The sequence below is a fragment of the Eleutherodactylus coqui genome, chromosome 1 (assembly GCF_035609145.1).
Source record: "Eleutherodactylus coqui strain aEleCoq1 chromosome 1, aEleCoq1.hap1, whole genome shotgun sequence".
Classification (NCBI taxonomy): domain Eukaryota; kingdom Metazoa; phylum Chordata; class Amphibia; order Anura; family Eleutherodactylidae; genus Eleutherodactylus; species Eleutherodactylus coqui.
This window is the reverse complement of record NC_089837.1, coordinates 301,463,189-301,483,012: the sequence shown is the minus strand read 5'-3', so window position 1 is coordinate 301,483,012 and position 19,824 is coordinate 301,463,189. Positions and strand designations below refer to the sequence as shown.

General features: G+C 46.4%; 1 protein-coding gene across 1 annotated transcript; it reads right to left on the bottom strand.

Annotated features, from left to right (window-relative positions):
- Positions 1-5,582: 5,582 nt before the first annotated feature.
- On the bottom strand, positions 5,583-12,683 carry MYCBP (MYC binding protein). Its single transcript, XM_066574767.1, has 5 exons — positions 12,551-12,683; positions 10,436-10,508; positions 9,003-9,051; positions 7,256-7,385; positions 5,583-5,691 (listed from the first exon to the last, which is right to left on the bottom strand). The coding sequence occupies exons 1-5, from the start codon at positions 12,563-12,565 to the stop codon at positions 5,647-5,649; spliced, it is 312 nt and encodes a 103-aa protein (XP_066430864.1). The 5' UTR covers positions 12,566-12,683; the 3' UTR covers positions 5,583-5,646.
- Positions 12,684-19,824: the final 7,141 nt, after the last annotated feature.

Genomic DNA, 19,824 nt, shown 5'->3' with positions numbered 1-19,824 from the left:
CGGGACCAGACTTCGCCCCCAGACAATAGACAAAGGAAGAGGAACTGCCTGCACCTAATATGTCCCCCCGCAGCCACCACATATATCAGACCAGCCGTAGTTCAAATAGACGTAAAATAATAATGGTGCAGTTATGGGGTGACGGTGCAGCACTACACGCCACTCACTAGTCTGAAGCCCGCAGAGACCTGCATGTGGTGCGCAGCCCCTCTACAGGGACCATTACCAGGGCTTGTCCCACTGCAGGGCGCAGACAGCGCCATACTCTGCAGAGTGGTGTGCATCAGTACTGCACGCTGAGGCCCACTGAAGGAACTAGGACTCAGCCTGCATTACTGAACCTGGCCACTGCACCATGAACAGCGCTGTCTGCTTCCTGCACTAAAATATCTAGCAGTAGAACCCTCCTAAGGGATTTTCCAAGTTATTGATTTAATCCATGTCCAAAACGACATAAAATCAATAGACTAACCGTGGTGCCATGCAGACCACCGCTGAGACATCTGACAGGTAACATCACCTGGCCAGCAGGTTTGGTGACATACCGTAAGCCAGTCATGTGATCTCCTAAGATAGAAGCCCCAAGGCAGGTTCACAGGACATCACTGAGGACGTGCCTGCGGCCTCCCATTGGCTGCAGCAGTCATGTGGGTAAACATCCCATGGCACCGCTGCAGCCAGTGTACACACAGACTGAAGCAGCTCACAGCCAGGAGTAGTTTTCTTTTTCCTCCAGGCAAGGTGTACCTCCCACTGCCACCCAAGTCAGGGGGGCACAGAAGTCCCTTTTAAGGTAACACCAAGAACCACACAAAGTCTATTTTTTGCCGCAGCCGATTTTATCCTTAGCAGAAGAGAAAAGGAGGAAATCTGTGGGAAGAGTCTACTGCAGAATAAGCATGTTGTAGATGTAAGATCTGCTCCGAGGGTCACATGTCTGCAGCACTGGGAGGAGTTTGGGGTAAAGCTCATCCACCTTGCCTTTTGTAAATGGTGTGGCTCTTCAATATGAATACATCTGTAATGGCCCCACCTTGGAGGACATACCCTCAGAGAGCATCTTTTGGTAATGGCGTCCTTATATTCCATCCCAGAGATAAAAGGTGCAGGCAGCCATACCCCTCACCTGCTGCTGGCTCCCCCAGGGCTCATACGGCCCCCTGCTCTTCCTCCGAAGGTCTCCAATTTCATATAGAGCTTCGTCAGATTCCATACAAATCCAGCAGGAAAAAAAAAATGGTGGCAATTGACATTGTGAAAAGGTTGCAGATTCCACGTCATCACCTAGCGATGATGCGGGAGAAGCAGGAGTTTAAAAATCTGTACTACAGACCACCCACAGTACAGATTTAGAGAAAAGAAAGGTACACACTGCCACCAGAGCTGGAGTGCGCATGCGGAGTCAGACCCCCTCTTCTGCAGACTGCCTAAAGGAGAACATGTCCACATGGAGGAAGGCTGTACATATAGGCTGCAGGTACAGAACATCTGGGAGGGCACTGCCACCCTAATACGACATGCAGCCCTATTACTAAGGGTCCTTTAACATGAAACAATGGCTGGGGTGTTACAAATGAGCGCTGACTGCAAAAGCATGTCAATCTGCACAAATTCCTACTATCCACATGGCAGCTCTGCCCTATGGGGCCACATGATCATTAATCTGATCTCTCATCCGCAGACTGCTGGCATTGGCAGATCATTATTTACACTAGGAGAGTTGTGCGCTTGCTAACCAGAACGAGCAGCCAGTGAACAAGTGTTTGTTGGATCATTGGCACGTTTATATGGCCAACAATCAGGCAAAAGAATGTCCTTGCCCATCGTTGGCCCCTGCAAGAGACCCTTACCTGGCACCAAAAGACAACTGGAGCAGTACGAGGCCAACTAAAGCCATAGTGCAACAATCTGACACATACATCACTACATGCCATTCATCTGTATAGTAAAGCATTTCTAACTCTCCCCAGACAGGCCCTTAACGAGGGACCCACCCAGCAACATCTGATGTATCAGGAGCCGGTTTTCCTGTTGAGATCTTCAGCACAGGAGTATTTCTAGTCCCGGAGCACAGTGCTGATGCTCCAATCATAAACATACGGCAGAGGGCTTGGGAATGAGCAGCGCGAGGATCTCTTCAGTCACACGTGATCTGCAGCTTCCTCATTTTCTTCTCTTGTTAGACATTTGTTGTAAAGCAAGCACTGCTGGGGAACGAGGGCAGTGCTGTCCCCAATAATGCAAAGTGGAGGGGAGGTCAAAGAGGTCTAACTGCTATTGATAGTAAAACCCATTAATGGGATTGTCAGGCCTTTTGGCAGTAACGTGTTACTCCTGTATGTATATAGTTTAAACACATGCTTGTTTCAGGCCCTCACCAAGTACAAAGGTTTGAGTTAAAAATGAGCACTACACTTTACAGGTCGAAAAGCTGCTGTGCCCAGAGGACCCACACAGCAAGCACAGAAAATGCCAAATAGTTGTACAACACAGTAGAATGGGAGCGACAACCATTTTCAATTAAGTGCACTGGTAGGTTGAAGGTGAGTGCGGAGACTTATAAGGCCATTCATACTCCTCTGGGGACTATGCAAATAAGGGAGATGGACCACCACGTCACAGGCCTCACTAGCCGAGCCAAAAATCCTACTGCCCACTGGGGAGGGTCAAACACCCCGAAACAGGTGTCTGTGTATGGATTCTGGCTTGGTTTCCTATTCCCAATCATGGTTATAAAAACGCACATAAAGGGTCAATCATTGAGTTGCTAGAATGCTGCCATCCAATAGGTGGGCACTGCAGAGGTATTATTCAATCGTCCTTGTTTGAAGTTACACTTTGCTACATGACCTGCCTTGGGATCCTGATGAAATAACTGCTGACGAACAGCTACTCCTCTGCATTGTAAAATCAGTAGTAGAGAAAGGAGATCATTTTCTTCATACTACACTATAGTGTGATGATCATGCTGCTTCAGTTATGGTCAGAGAATTCATAATAGCAGCTGTGATGGCATGGAACCTTGGCCTCCATTCACTGACATGTAGTGATGACATCAGTGAGGGAAGCTGTGAATTCTAGTTACAAACAAGCTGCTGTTCGGTGTAGGAAAGCAGAACATGTTCTGGAACTTCAAAAAAATTGTACATATTCTCCTGCTTAAAATGCAATTTTTTCCCTTTAAACAGGCATTGTACTTTCAACAAGTTTTACAGAACTCAATAGTACAAAAAAAAGTCATGCCTCTTTCTGCATTTATGAGCCACTTCTCTGCCCCAGCACTGATCCGTCTCAAGTCACTGCTAAAATTCCTCTAAGGAGAAGACAAGTTCTCAGCTCATTGAGGAATCTGGTCATATGCTGCCCATAAAATGCGCCGGACAGAGGAGGAAGTAGCTGCATAGTGATACAAATTGGAGCCCTTAGCAGCATTTGTGTGTTTCTCTCAGCCCAGGGCTGTATTCACAGCTCCACTGCTCATACCCCTATATGTCAGCTTCCATGCTACAGGTAGCTAGAGGCACAAGATCTCCTCTGTGCGTGTCCAATGTGTGGGATTGTAGCAGCTAGTGTCCACCGGCCAGCTCGGATAGAAGTGTATACTTAGATGTGAAGGCTGCAGGGGGGAACACTCGGGAACCATTCTATGTACAAGTCATAATGGTCAGAAAAGGTGTTATTCTACATGTGCACACAGAACAGTTTAGGGTACATTTAGCATATATGTTAAACATCCATGAATACAAATGTATGCAATTTTAAGCATAAGTGTACTTTAGCATGCATGCTAAATACATAAATGCCATACTTGTGTCCATTTAAAAGTGTAAACCTTTCACAGTGAAGTTTTTATTAATGACAGTTTGCAAATGAAAGCTTTTTCTTTTTTTTTAAAGCATTTTAGAACAAAAATGTCTGTTAAATAGAGGGAAATATACAGCTTTACATCTCCTATTGAAAATAATGTTTAAAAAACGTACTTTGTGGTAAAGAAAAGCGTACACAAATGTAAGGGAGGCCAAAAATAGTTAGAAGTATGCACTTTTGACCAATTAGTCTATGCACAAGTCAAGCATATAGGTTTATATATATATAAAAAAAAACAAGACAAAAACACAAAGACGTATATGCGCGGCCGGTCTCTGAGAAGAGATGTGATCAATAGAGATGAACAAACGTACTCGGTAAGGGCGATTTCGCAATCGAGCACCGCGATTTTCAAGTACTTCACTACTCGGGGGCACCGTGGGTGAGCGGGGGGGTTGCAGAGGGAAGTGAGGGGGAGAGGGGGAGACAGAGAAAGAGAGCTCGCACCTGTTCCGCGCTGCTACCCCCCCGATCCACCACGCCTCCCCCCGCCCCACAGCGCCCCCGAGTACTTTTCACCCGAGTAGTGAAGTACTCGAAAATCGCGGTGCTCGATTGCGAAATTGGCCTTACCGAGTACGTTCGCTCATCTCTAGTGATCAACCCTTTATTCTGAAAACCCATCTGAAATGACAGGTACACTGATTTGTCATATATACCAGACATTTTCCGCAAGACCAGGCTCACATGGGTGTATGCAGAGGATCACAGCAGGCAGCCGTGTAAGGTACAGCCTGACCACATACTCTCACAGGCGGTCATGCGCAGTACACCTTTGTTTAGGCCTCATGTCCACGGGGAAAATCAGGCCCGCTCCGCGGACATGAGCGCTGAAAATGAGAATAAACTTACCTCCCGCTCCGGATCTCCTTTTCGCCGCGGCGTCATCTTCTCTCCGTCGGGACCGGATCTTCTTTCTTCGGCTCGGCGGATGTGCAGGATGACGTCGGTGACGAGCCCTGCGCATGCGCCGGCCCGAAGAAAAACGATCCGGTCGCGACGGAGAGAAGATGGCGCCGCGGTGAAGGGAAGAACCGGAGCGGGTGAGTAAATTCCGATTTTTGTTTCCCGCGGATCCGGACGGCTTCCATAGGCTTCAATAGAAGCCTGCGGGAGCCCCGCACGAAAATGGAGCATGGTCCAGATTTTTTCATGCTCCTTTTTTTTTTTTAAATCACTTTTATTGACCATCCGCGGGTATTTATCTACCCACGGGTGGTCAATGCATCCCTATGGGATGTGGATCCGCGGGCAGGAGAAGAGTTAAAATCCGCTGCGGATTTTAATTCTTCTTTTGCCCCTGGACATGAGGCCTTAGATTTCCCGTTCTGTTGGTTAGTGATGAAGCGGATACGCACAGCTCATACACAATGTTATTGCATATGGGTTGCATGTATATCCGCAACCATAAAGAACAATGGTCTCTATATTGCGGACTCCACTGTAAAATAGAACCTGCTGCGCTCCATTTCCCACTAGCGGATTACGCAATTATGAGCCGCTAATGTGAGCGGAATTGTGTCATCCAATGTATTTCATTGAGCCATGTATTACCGCGGATCAAACACTTGTGGAACCCGCAATTCTTATCCGGTCATGTGAGAGCGGCCTTACAGAAAGCCAGCCATTTGTATTATACAGGAAGTCACAAAGCTGTTGTGTAGACAAGTTGTTTGTGACTGGAAACAACTGTAGATTTGTGCCCAAAATATAAATACGTCCTAAAGTGATTTATTATTTACAAATCCAGTGCAAGAAATTAAAGCCATTCTTATCCCATTACTCTGGAGACTTTTCATCTGTATGTGGTTCCAGCTGTGCAAGCTGCAAGAGTAAGCAGAACAAGGGAATATGTTTAATAAGCATACGTAAATGAAATAGTAGCCATATGTGGAACATTTATTTCACATGTGGTGGAGAAAATGGTCTTATGTTGTGCATGCCATTTCTCAATCACATTGTGTGATCTTGACAACTCCATAAACAAATGTGCTTGAATTGGCCTAAGCAGCAGTATCCAGTGCTTTCAGGACAGGTACAGGCGACACAAAAACATATGCTTTACCCACACTTACCATATGCAGTTAGCACTCCTTGGTTGCACTGGTTATAGGCATCCTTAGGCCAGCTTCACGCGGGCCATAAAATCGTGAGATTTGTGCGTTGCAAGTCACACAAATATGAACCCCATTCTTTTCAATGGGGTCATATACATGAGCGATGTCTTCCCGTATGGAACCACAATGCAGGAAACAAATCGTGGCATGTTCTATCTTTCTGCGTACTCTCACATTGCCCATGGTCTTCATTGTGACCGCCTCTCCAGAGGAGCCCTGCATTCCGAAGTGATGCAAGGCTGTTTTGCCATGAAAACGCCTTGCATCCCTGGGGATTTCACAAGGATGGCGAGCACAGTATGGGGGAGGGATTCAAGTTAGCCCTAGTCTCAATTGTGAAACATATCTTTAATGTTAACCCTTTCCAATCCAATTTTGGATTCAGGGATTCCTAAAAGGCTTTCCTTTTTTTGCAGTTATACAACAGTGCCATCTGCTGGCTAAAGCCAGTGTGTGCGCCAGTGAGGCTCCGACAGTAGAGTGGCTGGCAATAGACAGTAAGAATACCCTGTCGGACGTCTTCTACTTTGGAGCTGTACAAGCTGCAATGCAGGAAGACGTCAGACAGTGGATTGGAAAGGGTCAAGATGCTCAACCCTTTTGAGAATGTGGGACAAATCTTGCTAGGGGAAGCTGCAGCAGCCGCTGCTGCTGGAGAAGTGAAGTATTACAGAACCGTCAGTCACATGAATGGCTGTCCTGTAATACCAATTAAGCAAAAGGTCTGCCAGGATGAAGCTACTCTTATACTGAGCAGCTCTTCATTCTGGAATCTAGAAAGGGGTCCCAAGAACGTTACCTTGCTTGCCCGATATTCACATGCCCTAAAAGGGCATATGAACAGAGGATGCCATCTTGGCCCAACCCTAAAACATAAGTTTGTATTAAGGTAGCCATACACCTTTGATAACGGTTGCTAATCGCTATTCCTCCTGACCCCACCAATACACAACCAGGCCTGGCCAAGACTGCACGTGTTCTCAATAAGCGGAGGGGAATAAACCATTGCCAAACAACTCTTGCGACGGGCCCATACCCGAAGAACGAAGATCAGAAGTGTTGAAATCTGACATGCTTATTCTTCTCCTCCCCACCCATACACATTAGATGGTTGGCTGATCCCATACAAAACAGGAGCACAAGCCATTGGGCAAATAATTCTATAAAATGCCAAAGATGTGCACACACTTTAAGACAGTTCACAAAGGGAAATCAAGTGTAGAGTACAGTAACAAAACATGGGAGGGGAAACGAGGAGGAGAGAAACTAACCTTTGCTTTCAGTTCTTTGTTCTCTTCTAGAACTGCTTCATATTTTTGTTTCAGTTCTGCGATTTCCAAGCGTAAAGCTTCTACATCTGGCGTTTCTGGACCAGCAGCTCCCATGTGCTGCTTTAGGAAACTGGATATACCGTTATGGATAACTACATTGAAATCAAAATCACGTACACCCGTTTGTGGGAGAGTCATGTACCGGGCACACCAAAAATAGCAAATAATGCAAGTATCTGTAGAGAACATACTAGGCATATATTATATTCCAGGGGTGACCTGTAGGTTCTGCTAGTTCAAATCTGATTTCTTTGCTCACCTATGCAGACAGCAATGATGTGCGCAAATTACAACTCCCTTCAGAATGTAGCTCCTGTCCCCACAAACACATGTTTGTCCACCAGAACTGCAGCCACCCTCACAAAAGGGTCCCGAGCAACTCAAATCCAAGACTATATTGTGCAAATGTATGCCATGTGGTCTGGCTGCCTATTGACCATTATAATATAGGCCTCATGCGCATTTTCAAAGCGGATGCACTGCAGGTCATCCTGAAATTGATTTTCTTTTTTATTGCTTGTGGGAGATCACCGATTGCATTTTTTTCCCCCGCATGGATATATATGACTTTCTGATCTCTTTAAAAAAAAAAATATATATAACTTTTTTGGGACAGTGACCAAAAAACAACAAAGAAAAAAAAAATTCTGGTGTTGTGTATTTTTAACCTTTCGGCGTTCACCATACAGGATAAATAATGCACTATTTTACTAGATCAGACTTTTATAGAAATGATGATACCAAAAAATTTTTTTATGCTTCTATTAGGGGGAAAAAAGGGTTTAATTTAATATTTTAGTTAAAAACATTGCAAGGTCCAGTCTCCTATGGGGACTAGAAGTATAATATACAGTAATACTTTAGTATTGTGGTATAATGTATTTCAGCATTCTATTAAGCCCTGCCACAGGCAGGGGTTAATAGCCAAATAGCCATAGAAGGCCCAGGTTGCCAGAATATGAACAGCTGCCTGCAAAATTGCTGTGGACAAGCTATTCATGTGACAGAGGGAGCCCCCTTCATCGAGTCATTTAAATGCCGCTGTCAGAATTCCTGCAGTGTATGGAGCAGGCCCAACTCCTTAGCCCACTCCATACAAACACTGTGCACAAACAAATACATATGCTAGATGTCACCAAGGAAGTTAAGAATTCACAAAGGGAAGTCAATTGCATACTATGCATAATCAGCCCATAATATAATATGAAATGCATATAGAGTACCCCCTCCCATTAGAGGCGTTTTCTAACCAGAAACATAACTTATCCAAATGATAGGTGATAATGTAGGATAGCTGAAGGCCCCACACTCATTAGGACGCAGTGAGGAGTTTGAATGGAGCAGCAGTCAAGCGTACATGACACCAGTTCATTGAACGTCTATGCAACTGGTGGTCTCCCAACTCTAGGGCTATCAGTGATCATCCATTTTTCACTTCTCTGGTATACAAATATTAAGTGTCCTCTGTGGAAAAACTCCTTTAACTTCTGCTATCCAGTGACTGTTAGGCCAGTGAAACACCAGCGGATTCTGGCTGCATTTTTGCAACCGTAATACAGCCAAAATACACTGGTGTGTCACCGGCCTTAGTGAACAGAGGACAACAAATTAATCACATTTTTCCATTACCAACGTCAAAAAAGATTCTCAAACATTGCACCCATTTAAATAACCTTAGAAAGGATACTCCAATGCATTATTCGGCTTCTCTGGCTCTTCATACAGCTCAACTAGTACTGGAACAGAAAAGAGAATAATTAGAATTTTTAGGTTTCATTCAGTGCCTTTTTCTGACGACCTTGGTGGGGGGGGGGGGGGGGGGGGAGCATAGAGGTGTGCATCTTGGAGTTTGGGCAAGGAGATTTTTTTTAAACTGAAAGTCTGATAACCTCTTTACCTTTTAGCAACACTCTAGTGACTTTGCAATATATTTCTAACATGCAATCAAGTGTCAGCAACGACCTAGCCAGTCCAGGTATTTATGTTTTACCTCAAGCGCACCTGATTCAACTAATGCAGGCCTTGATTAGATGCATCAGGTGTACTTTTATGAGGGATTCCATTCAGGGTATTCAATGATTCTGAAACTGCAGTAGGCATTAAGGGCTTATTCACACGAGCATATATCAGCTGCCATTTCACGGTCGGCCGATATACACTACCACCTGATGCATTAGATTCCAATGCATCAGATCACACTGGCGTATTCCCGCGGCGTAAAACAAATGACTGCAGCCGAAGGAGGAAGGTGGGAGGGAGTTTAACAGCGTTCTCTCTCCTCCCCTCTGGCTGTTTGCATTGCTGGCTGTGGACAAGGGGTGGGAGCTTAGCTCCGCCCCCTCCCATTGCAAACAGCTGGAGGGGAGGAGAGAGGAAGTGAGCCAGCGAGGGGGAGACAGCTTAGTAGAGCCAAGCTGTCTCTCCCTGCCCAACAGCATTGCAGCCCTAGTGTATATACGCCGGGCCTGGGCCGTCTGAACAGGCACACTAATCAAATGTTTTTTACGCGCGCCAGCGAGCACGCATAAAACGTCTACAGCCATGTGAAAGTGCCCTAAAAGTGACTATTTGGAGAAGTTTTCTTGTTTGATTCATTTTTTGCAAACAACTTGAGGCTATTGTTACATGACTGAGCGATATCGGCTGCGAAGCGCGCCACAATATCATGCTCGTGCGATATCCCCGCAGATGCGAGGCATTTGTGTGTCTTAACTGCCTCCCATCACTTCAGTACAGCTGCGATCCTCTGGCGTTGCCGAAAGAAAAGATCGCATTGGTTTCAACAGGAAACCTCACATTGCATTTGTGTTCGCACTGTGCAGTGTGTTTTCAGACCTCATTGAAAACAATTGACGATGCATTCTGAGGGAACGCCCAAAGATAGGACATGCTGCAAACAAATCGCTCATGTATACCACCCCGTTCAAAAGAATGGGGTTCATATTCATGCAAGACTTTCTTGGCCTTAAGTTTGTACATTTGGCAAATAAAAATAATTTGCAACGGGACTGAATAAGCAACTTAAGACGAGCGTTCCTTCATACAACTTTATAGCTGTTGGTCAGCATTTCCGCCATAGTTACTATACGGTAGCAGTAGAACCAAGTCTACGCTGTTCACCTTTAGTAAGCGTGTCCAGGACACCAGCCTTCTCCAAATACCTCCTGAACTGCTCCCTTTTGGAATCGGCTGCCTAGGAACAAAAGAAAAAGGAAGTCAGTCAAAATATCACGACACATTTTAGGGTACACTCCCCTGTATCAGGGGGGGGGGGGAAGGACATTGCCAACAGTGTTATATACTGATATATATGCAGTACAGCGGAGCGTTTTACTTGGTTACAAGCCTACATAAAAGCTTGGTGTAAAATAGAAAAATGCATACAAGACTGCTAAAGCTTTAGACCAGTGTGAAGAGCCTGTCCCACAGCCCCACAACGAGGCTTGTTCACCTGATCATGTAGCACAGTGTTCCCCAACTCCAGTCCTCAGGGACCGCCAACAGGTCATGTTTTCTGGATTCCCTCAGTATTGCACAGGTGATATAGTTATTGTCGGTGCCTCAGACATTGCCACAGGTGTTCTTACCATAGGATATCCTGAAAACATGATCTGTTGGTGGTCCCTGAGGACTGGAGTTGGGGACCCGGGATGTAGCGATGTGTTCCCACAGGGCGGAAAATGGGCTGGATTCTCTTCAATTGAAAGTTTTTCTTTTTTGTGTTTAAACGCACAAAATTGTCAAATTGTCGATTATCAAATTGCAGGAAGAAAAAAAGTTGCAGGTTGGTTCTTGGTGCGGAGAGTGGATTGACTGGTGCTTAATCCGTGGCCGGACTTAGGCGTCATGTCCACGGGGAAAATCAGGCTCGCCACGGATTCTTCATGCAGAATCCCGCAGCGGGTGTGCGGGTGATCCACTCCGGATTTCAAGCCGTGGACATGAGGCCTTACAGTACCCTTGCACAAAGCTCTGCTAGCACATATTCATATATGGCGGTCTGGTTTCGGTAAAAACCACACCAGCCTCGGCTGCAAGCACTTGTGGATATGTGGGGACGTAGCGCACATGCGCCTTTTTAAAACACCGCGGTAGAACGCTTCCTTTGATTTTTGAGTGCCATCTTCTCTATTTTGCCTCGTTTTCACGCACCTCATCACCTATCACAATGATGGGGTGCGTTAAAGACAACTGTCGGGCGCAGTAACCCGTGTCTGGAAAAGGTGGCAAAACACGATCAAATTTGCTGCGGCTGTGTGAGAGCGGCCCAAGGGCGGCACACGCTGCCAACTATCCACAGTGGGAGTGCAGAAGATTGTAGGTGTGGAAACTCAGAGGATTTGCCACATTTTTTACCCTGCGATTTGTAAAACGGAGAAATCTGCAGTGAAAATCCGCAGCATAAAATCCGCCCCGCAGGACGAATAACGTGCTGATATACCTGCAGCGCATGCAGATTTCCACGGCTAATATTAAGACTACCGTCACACGAGTGAGTTTAGTGCATGGCGAGACGCAAAACTTGCATAATACGACCTCCATCTTTTTCCCTCACAATGATGCTGCGATGGAAAAAAAAAAAAAAGAATTACTGCACTTTTTTCTTTTTTTGCTTCCCTTCCCACGACATGCGCCAATCTTCCGACACGCAGGGAACACACCGGAAGATCCCAATTCCACTGAAGTGTATGAAAACCGCCTCACATCTGCGGGTAAAACACGTGATATGGTGCTCACCCGTGTGAATGTAGTGTAATGCCGCGGTCTTGAACACAAAATAACGCCCAACAGTGCAGCTAACAAACAGGTGGACTGCGCATGACAGCGGCGTGAGAGCCACCATGACGTATAGTACAGTTTTGTCTCCATACATGGCAGTACGCCAGGTCACCGCCAGCTCTGGAGCCGCGGTTTACACTTCCAGCGTGAGCCCAGCCTCAGAAGGCAGTATTATCAGTAGACGCTGCAGCAGATGGCACCACGGACAGCCAGCAATGGGGCACCACACTGCATAGCCCTTACCCACTGCTGGAGGGGGCCGCAGCACATACATGTAGTATTGGCATGCAGGTTTGGCACAGTGGGTCTCCCCGCCACCACATGGTATCCACAGGTGCCAGAAGCTACTTACAGAGTACCTGACAGGAGGAACTGCTGCCAAACAAGTCTGTCCCGTGGCTCTAATACATATATAACCAGTGTACAGCCAGGAGGAGACATGGCCGCCGCGCTCACCTTGTAGTTTGCCATCGCGTTCTGTGCTCGCTCCTAGTTTAGCAACGATCACCCCAGTAACGCCGCGGAAGGATTGTTACGCATGCTCAGTAACTAGCGTCCGATCAGAGAACCACGCATGCGCAACTACGTTTACAAAGCCAGGGAGCCCTTCTCTACGCATGCGCAACAGGGTAACCAGGAGATTGTTGTCGTCCACAGATGCAACGTAACGACACACCTGCGGGTTGTCTTGTGAAGCGGGGAGGAGCGGCAGGTGTGGAGGGCTTGTAGTGTACACGAGCAGCTCACAATGGGAGGATCCCAGACACAAGACTTTTCAAGTTTTCACCCACCCATTAGAGAAATGAAAACGGAGGGTGGGGCATGGAAAAATAGTCCGACCACACACTCCTATCAAAGCTGTAGGCTGCATGCATGCAGGCGGATGTTTGCTGCGGAATCTGGAGCGGCCAACCACCTCCATGTTCCGCAGCAATAACCCTCCATAGCAATGTATGGAAAAGTGATTCTTCATGCACATGAGCGGAAACCAATTGCAGCCTCTGCTCGTGGATGAAAAATCGCAGCATACTCCATTATATTGAGGTTCCCGCACGGAAGTCAGTGGAAGCTATTTGACCTGTGGCCCGTCCACAATGTGTATTATACAGGAAAAGCAGGATTTAAAAAAAAAAAAATCTATACTGTGCATGTCCGACGGTGAGCCGTGCGTACCATCCACAGTGCAGATGAAGAGACTGAATGCCGGCTGGGCACAGGGTCTGGTTCTGTTGTGGGATTCCAACCTGCCCGTGAGCAGGTGGCCTAAAAGAAAAGCTGTCTGTGTTGCCATAGCAACCAATGATAGGAACAGTGTGTAAGGTATAAAGACACATGCATCCAGTTCAGCCTGTTGCCCCTCAATTCTGATCCAGAGGAAAGCACAAACAACTCCAATGAGGTAGAAGCCAATATTCTTCATTTAGGGGGAAAATAAATTCCTTCCCGAATCCATTCTGGCAATCAGACTAATCCCCGGATCACCGACCCTTCTAAAGTTACTAGTGATTATAATATATACTATTATATCGCCCAAGAAAGATGTCCAGGCCCCTCTTGTACTCTTTTATCAAATTCGCCATCACCAGGATGTCTCAGGCTGCATTCAGACCACCGTATATCGGCTGGGTTTTCACGCCGGCCGATATACGGCGTCTCTCTCTGCAGGGGGAGGCTGGAAGAGGCGGGAGCAGTGCTCTGAGCTCCCACCCCCTCTCTGCCTCCTCTCCACCCCCCTGCACTATTTTCAATGAGGAGAGGCGAGACAGGGTGGGGCTGAGTTCCGGTCTCTAAAAGGTTTGCCATCACTGCTCTAAGGGCCCCTTCACACTGGCAATTGCAATATCGCTGTAAGAAAATCACTACTTTTTTTTCTGCAGTTTTTGAACATCAACGCTGCCTCTTCCTCGCAAAAACATCACTGGCAGCTGCAATTTTCTGGTGGGTTTTCCTCGCACAATATTGTCGCAATTTTTTATCGTGAAAGTCGATAGGACTTTCTAATGTTGAAAACGCATTCTGCGAAAATCGCAAGTTCGTGCTTGGCGATGTGATAAAAAGAAGGCTCCACAGGAAAACATTGGGAGATTAAAAAAAAAAAAAACACAGAAAGGTAGGGCCTGCCACTTTTTTTATCGCAACATCTCATTGAAAACACTGCGAATGTGAAGGAAAACAATGAGATTTTTTTCAAAACTGTGATGGCACCCTAAGGTGTATCCAGAACAGTTGCTTTAAGGCTGGTTTACACGGGGCGATGATCGCTTATATGACAGTTTGAGTGACAGCTTTGAGCAATAATTTTGCTTAAAAATTAATAGCTATTTAGTATGCAAATAAAGCCTTCACTGAATCCTGCTAATAGCCCAAGGCTATTATCTGCTTTCAGTTCCTTTGTTCTCCATGGGGAAACAATGCTATCAGCACTCCACTGGAGAACTATTTGATAAAAGTGAATGACGATTTTGAGGTTGGACTGAATTTAACGATCAGCCAGCAGTGCCTGAAAAGCGGACGTTGGGCACACGTTTACACGGACCAATTATCGCTAAAACGATTACCGATTAGCGATTTTTTTAGCGATCATCGGCTGGTGTAAATGGGCCTTTACCGTAGCATATGATTACTTCATTCAGTAGATCTAGAGATTAGATCTAGTACTATTGGTGGCTATATGACAAGAACATCCGGCTACTGTATTGAACTAAACACTGTATGAAGTACAGTAAGGGCTCATTCACATAGGTGTATACTCCGCGTATTTCCTGTGTCTAACAAATGGACTTTCACTCTTCCATCCACACCGGCAGGTGGGCACTGTGTATCAAAACGCAGGGGAAATAAATCATAGCATGCTCTATTTCTCTGCGTATCATATGCAGCCCTTGTGCTGGCTGTGTATGAACCACTGCCAATATGCATGCATTGCGTAGGGCAGCGCTTCAGTACGCATCCCCTCTCTGAACAGAATGGGGAATTAAAAAAAATAAATCACACTGCACATATCAGTGATGGCGTCATTCCCTAGCATGCGCAGTGCCATACGCAGCCAATCTGTATAATGCTGCGGGAGACTCGCCTTAGGGCTCCTTCGCACTGGGGAATCTGTGTCAGAAGATCGCAGAGTTCTCCCATTGCTTTCAATGGGGCCAGCACTGGATCGCGGGAGTGGGTGAGTGTAAAAAAAAAAAAAATTCTCCGCATACCTGTTACGTCTCCTAATAGCAGCATAACTTAATTCATGGTGCTGTGAGGACATGACGGGTTCCTTTTAGCCCTCATGTCCACTTGAAAAATACAATCCGCGCAGATTCGCTTTAAATGGTATTTTTTTTGCATGCAGATATCCGCACACATTGCTATCAATGTGATAGCAACGTTGCCGATCCGCAGCAGAATAGAACATGCCGCGTTTTGCAAAAATCTATTTAATAGACCGCAGATAGCCAATGATTCCCTATGGGCAAAATCCGCTGTGGATTCCGCAATTCCATTTAGCTAGTGGACATGAGGCCTTAAGTCCAAAAGCCGGTGTCAATATTTATTTTTTACTGACAATCTGAATGGTGCTATGAGCACCTCCAGGCGGGCAGCAACCCTACATCACGATGCATTTAACTCACTCCTTAGCTCTGCTGTTGTGTGCAGTACCACGCAGAGCGCAAACGCTTGGGGGAGATGTCAGAGGTCACAATCTCCGATTACAGCAACGCAGCAACACTTGAGTTACAGAATGAGTTATACACATTATGGTGTGGGGTTCAGAGTGGGGGCCCTATTGTTATTGGGGCCACTAAGAGGGACACTATTACTTCTGGGGCCGCGAGGGGGCCACTAAATGAGGACACTCACAATTATTAGGGCAACTAAGGGGGGCACAATTACTAGTTGGGCTCACTAGAATAACAGAGTTAAAAACAGACATGGTGATAAGCTATGACTCTCACCACACTGCCAAGCCACACCCCATTTTACCTTGACCGATATTCTTTTGCGACAAAGGTGGCAACTCTAGTGTATGACCTACTATCTAGTGCAGTGCATTAAGATGGTGGACAGATTGTGCGCCGCGCAACTGGCCAAACCACCCATATTATAATCTGCCATTGCAGTACAGTGCGGTACTACATGACCTGTACTGCTCCTTACCTGTACCAGGATGAGATGCTCCTTTGGACACCCGGTGAGGACAGCCCCATGTTTTCTTCTGGAACACTGTGTACTGTGCAGGACCCTGAAGAAGCTCTTGTCCTCTAGACAAAAAGTGATATCCAGCTTCCAGCAGCTCTTTCTGATTATTTTACGAGAAAGGACTTGCTTTATCTGTATTCGTTATCTGCTGAATCTTCTTCACTCTTTCTTCTGTATTTCTTTCAGGAGACATATTGGGGGCTTTAGAACTAATTAGCAGCTTTCCACAAAGCCTTATGCCTTCCACATACAATGGTCACCCCAGAACCAATAAATATTGTATGTTGAGGGACTACTGAATACACACTACCTGCCAGAATGCCCCTATATACACCGCTCCTGGTAAAGAGTGCCGCACCCATAGAGGCACATTTATTACTGGTGTTGCACCAGAATTCTGCTGTAAACTGACCACTTTTTTTTTTTTTTTAAAGGCACAGATATATTTAAACAGATTTGCTTGATTTGTAGCATAAAAACAGATGTTGTGCATCCCTCTTCACTTGTCAAAAGTGTCTAGAACAGTGGACGTCTCTTGCTGCATGGCCAAGATTTAGTGAGATTTAGAAAGTATAACTTTTTAAGAAGTTGCAAAATGTCATGATCACGCTTCAGTAGCCGAGTCATGTACAAAGTGACTCTACATCTCTAGCAATAATTAAGGATGCAACAAATTTATTATCATCATCCAACATTTAATAAATGTATCACATTTTAAACTGGAGAAGGTAAAAAAAACTTGTCTGAGAAGTGGCATCAAAAATTCCCCAGACGATACATTTCCCCATAATGGTTACCAGGGATTTCCCTTCTGTACTCAGTACGCCAGTCAGAGTGCCACAAACATACAGCGCCTAAATGATTGATCGCTCAATCAATGGTAGGCTTTAGTGGGCACATGTCACTCATTGTTGAAGACTTTGATTAATTAAGTGGCCATGTGTAAAATGAAAGGCACGTGAGCGCCGCAGCTTCTTCGGGATTAGAGGGACAAGGACCACTAATGGAAGAGCAGCCCCTGTTCTCTCCCCCTAGCTATGTACATGTGCTGTACTGGGTATTGGTGCAGCAGGTCTCCACCAGTAGCAGGGGTTGGCCGGGCTGACCTACAGGTAATGGCCATGTCACGCCCAAAGCTAACAAAAGCAGGAGCGAGTATCGCTGGCTTGCTCACAAAGTGGCTGTAGCAGAGTTCTCCCCTGCATGCCTCTCTATTCACTTTAGCAGCGGACTTCAGTACTGAACAACTGCTGTAGGGAGGCGGGGCGGCTGGAGGAGATTTTTCTCCTTGCTCTGCCCTGCTCATCTCCATTCACAGTAAGCCTTGGTTATTAAAGGGGTTGTCCCGCGGCGAAATCAAAAAATTTTTTTTTCAACATACCCCCACATTATGCCCTGTTAAAAACAAACCCTTTGTTATTAAAAAAAAAACGCTTACCTGCATCCCCGTTCGGGCAGTTTCTTTTTTTCTTCTTTTAAAGATGGACGCCGGTCCTATCCCAAGGATGCACCGCGGTTTTCTCCCATGGTGCACCACGGGTCTTCTCCCATGGTGCACCGTGGATGTCTTGCGTTCCACTGCCGATTACAGCCACCTAATTGGCTGATCGGCACCACGTGACGGAGGCGGAGCTACGATGACGATGCGCAGACCAGCTCTCCGGCGCGAACCCGCCGGAGCGGCCCCAGCAACACAGCAGAAGACCGGACAGCGCAAGCGCGTCTAAAGAAGCCAGAAGATGCAGAAATTAGTCGGAGCCATGGAGACGGGGACGGCAGCAACGGAGTGGGTAAGTATATAACTTCTGTATGGCTCATATTTAATGCACGATGTACATTACAAAGTGCATTATTATGGCCATACAGAAGTGTATAACCCCACTTGATTTCACGGGACAACCCCTTTAAGTACTGAATGGTTGCTGCTAAAGTGAATGGAGAGGGGCAGGGGGGGGGGGGGGGACGAGGAGAGAAATCTCCATCCGCCCCTCCTCCCTGCTGGCCGCTCTGTGATACTGTAGGGTGCACCTGACCATAGACACGTGGTGCAGCAAACATGGGCATTACATATCCTTAACAGCACACTTGGTCAATGTCCTGCAGGTGGGCAATGAAGCCAAAAGTGGTGGTCCTTGTTTAATGGTACCCACCAAGACTTGCGAGACATTCAACCGTGTTCTTCCAGTCCTCACCCCCTCCTCCACCTCTTTGTACCACCTTTCAACATCCTCCACATTCACACAGATATCCGTATGTGACAAAACTCGGCTTTCATACAGCACTGCGCATGGGAAATGACAGCATGTTGTCCTAAAACTCATATTGCTATGGGAGCACAGCCACATGGCCAAAGAGCTGTTGATGGCACTGCACAACCAGAAGCCAGGCAAGATCATGTGCGACAATGGGGCTAACTGCTGGCAGCCCTCTGCCTCGGAAATCTCACACATGTACCTTGCCTGACCCATGTGATGAACCTGGAAGTGCGCTTCCTAAACAATTACCCAGTTTCACATGTACTGCTGGAATAGACCAGTAAACTGTGCTTGCACTTTCAGCATTCACACCCAGCCACATCTCGTGTGGCAGAGGTGCAGCGACAGTCCAGGCTACCACCAGCCACCTTATCTGGGACGTGCCTATATGGTGAGCTTCTACATCACATATGTTCCAGAGGCTAAGGCAGCGTCAGAGAATGGTTATGGAGTACTGGATGGTCTATGCTATTAGCAGGAGCTGTATAGAGGTCACTCACTTAACGCCTTTGAAGTGGTTGCAGATGAAAGATGTTTGTGGTGCCCCTTATCTTCACGGATAACACAAATTACTATCTCACTTAGGCCTCCTGCACACCGGTGAATATTTGCTGTGGAATCCGCAGTCGGCGTCTGCCACCCATTATTTCCTATGTAGATCTGCTGCTTCCAACACAAGTGGAAATCAACTCTGATTTCCGCTCACGGAGGGGAAAAAAAAATAGCAGTATGCTCAATTTCTATGTGTACAGGTCGCGGATTCAGGGTCAAGGACGTGTTGTTGTCACAAGAGGAAGAAGGCAATGGAAGCTGTCCGTGTGAGCCTCGCACTAGAATAGGCCATTCTGCAATTTTGCCCTTGAGCAGAAAATTCGCAGTTGATTTCCACTTGTGGGCATGGAAAAGCAATTTCCTTGCATGTCCTATGGGCAGTATTTGCTGCAGGATCCCGCAGCACAAATACTGCTGTGGGCATTGGGTCTAAGTTGGATAAGTGGCTGAAGCTTGCTTTAGAGGTGCTTGCCTGCCCCACTGCCCCTAAAAATGGGGTTCAGCAAGAGCTGGGGGTGTGATAACTGACAGACATATTCAACGGTGCACAGGCAATGTGGATCGCCTGATGTTTATACAAGTGAACCAGGTGTGGTTTTTACCTGACTTCTGCACCCGCATGGCAGATTCCATTAATTAGTTAGCACGCTGGTGATTTTACTTACATATGACTGAGCATATATTTATGTCCAAGACCACACTGTGCCCTCAAGGTGCTGTTGCTGCTCTTTTCCA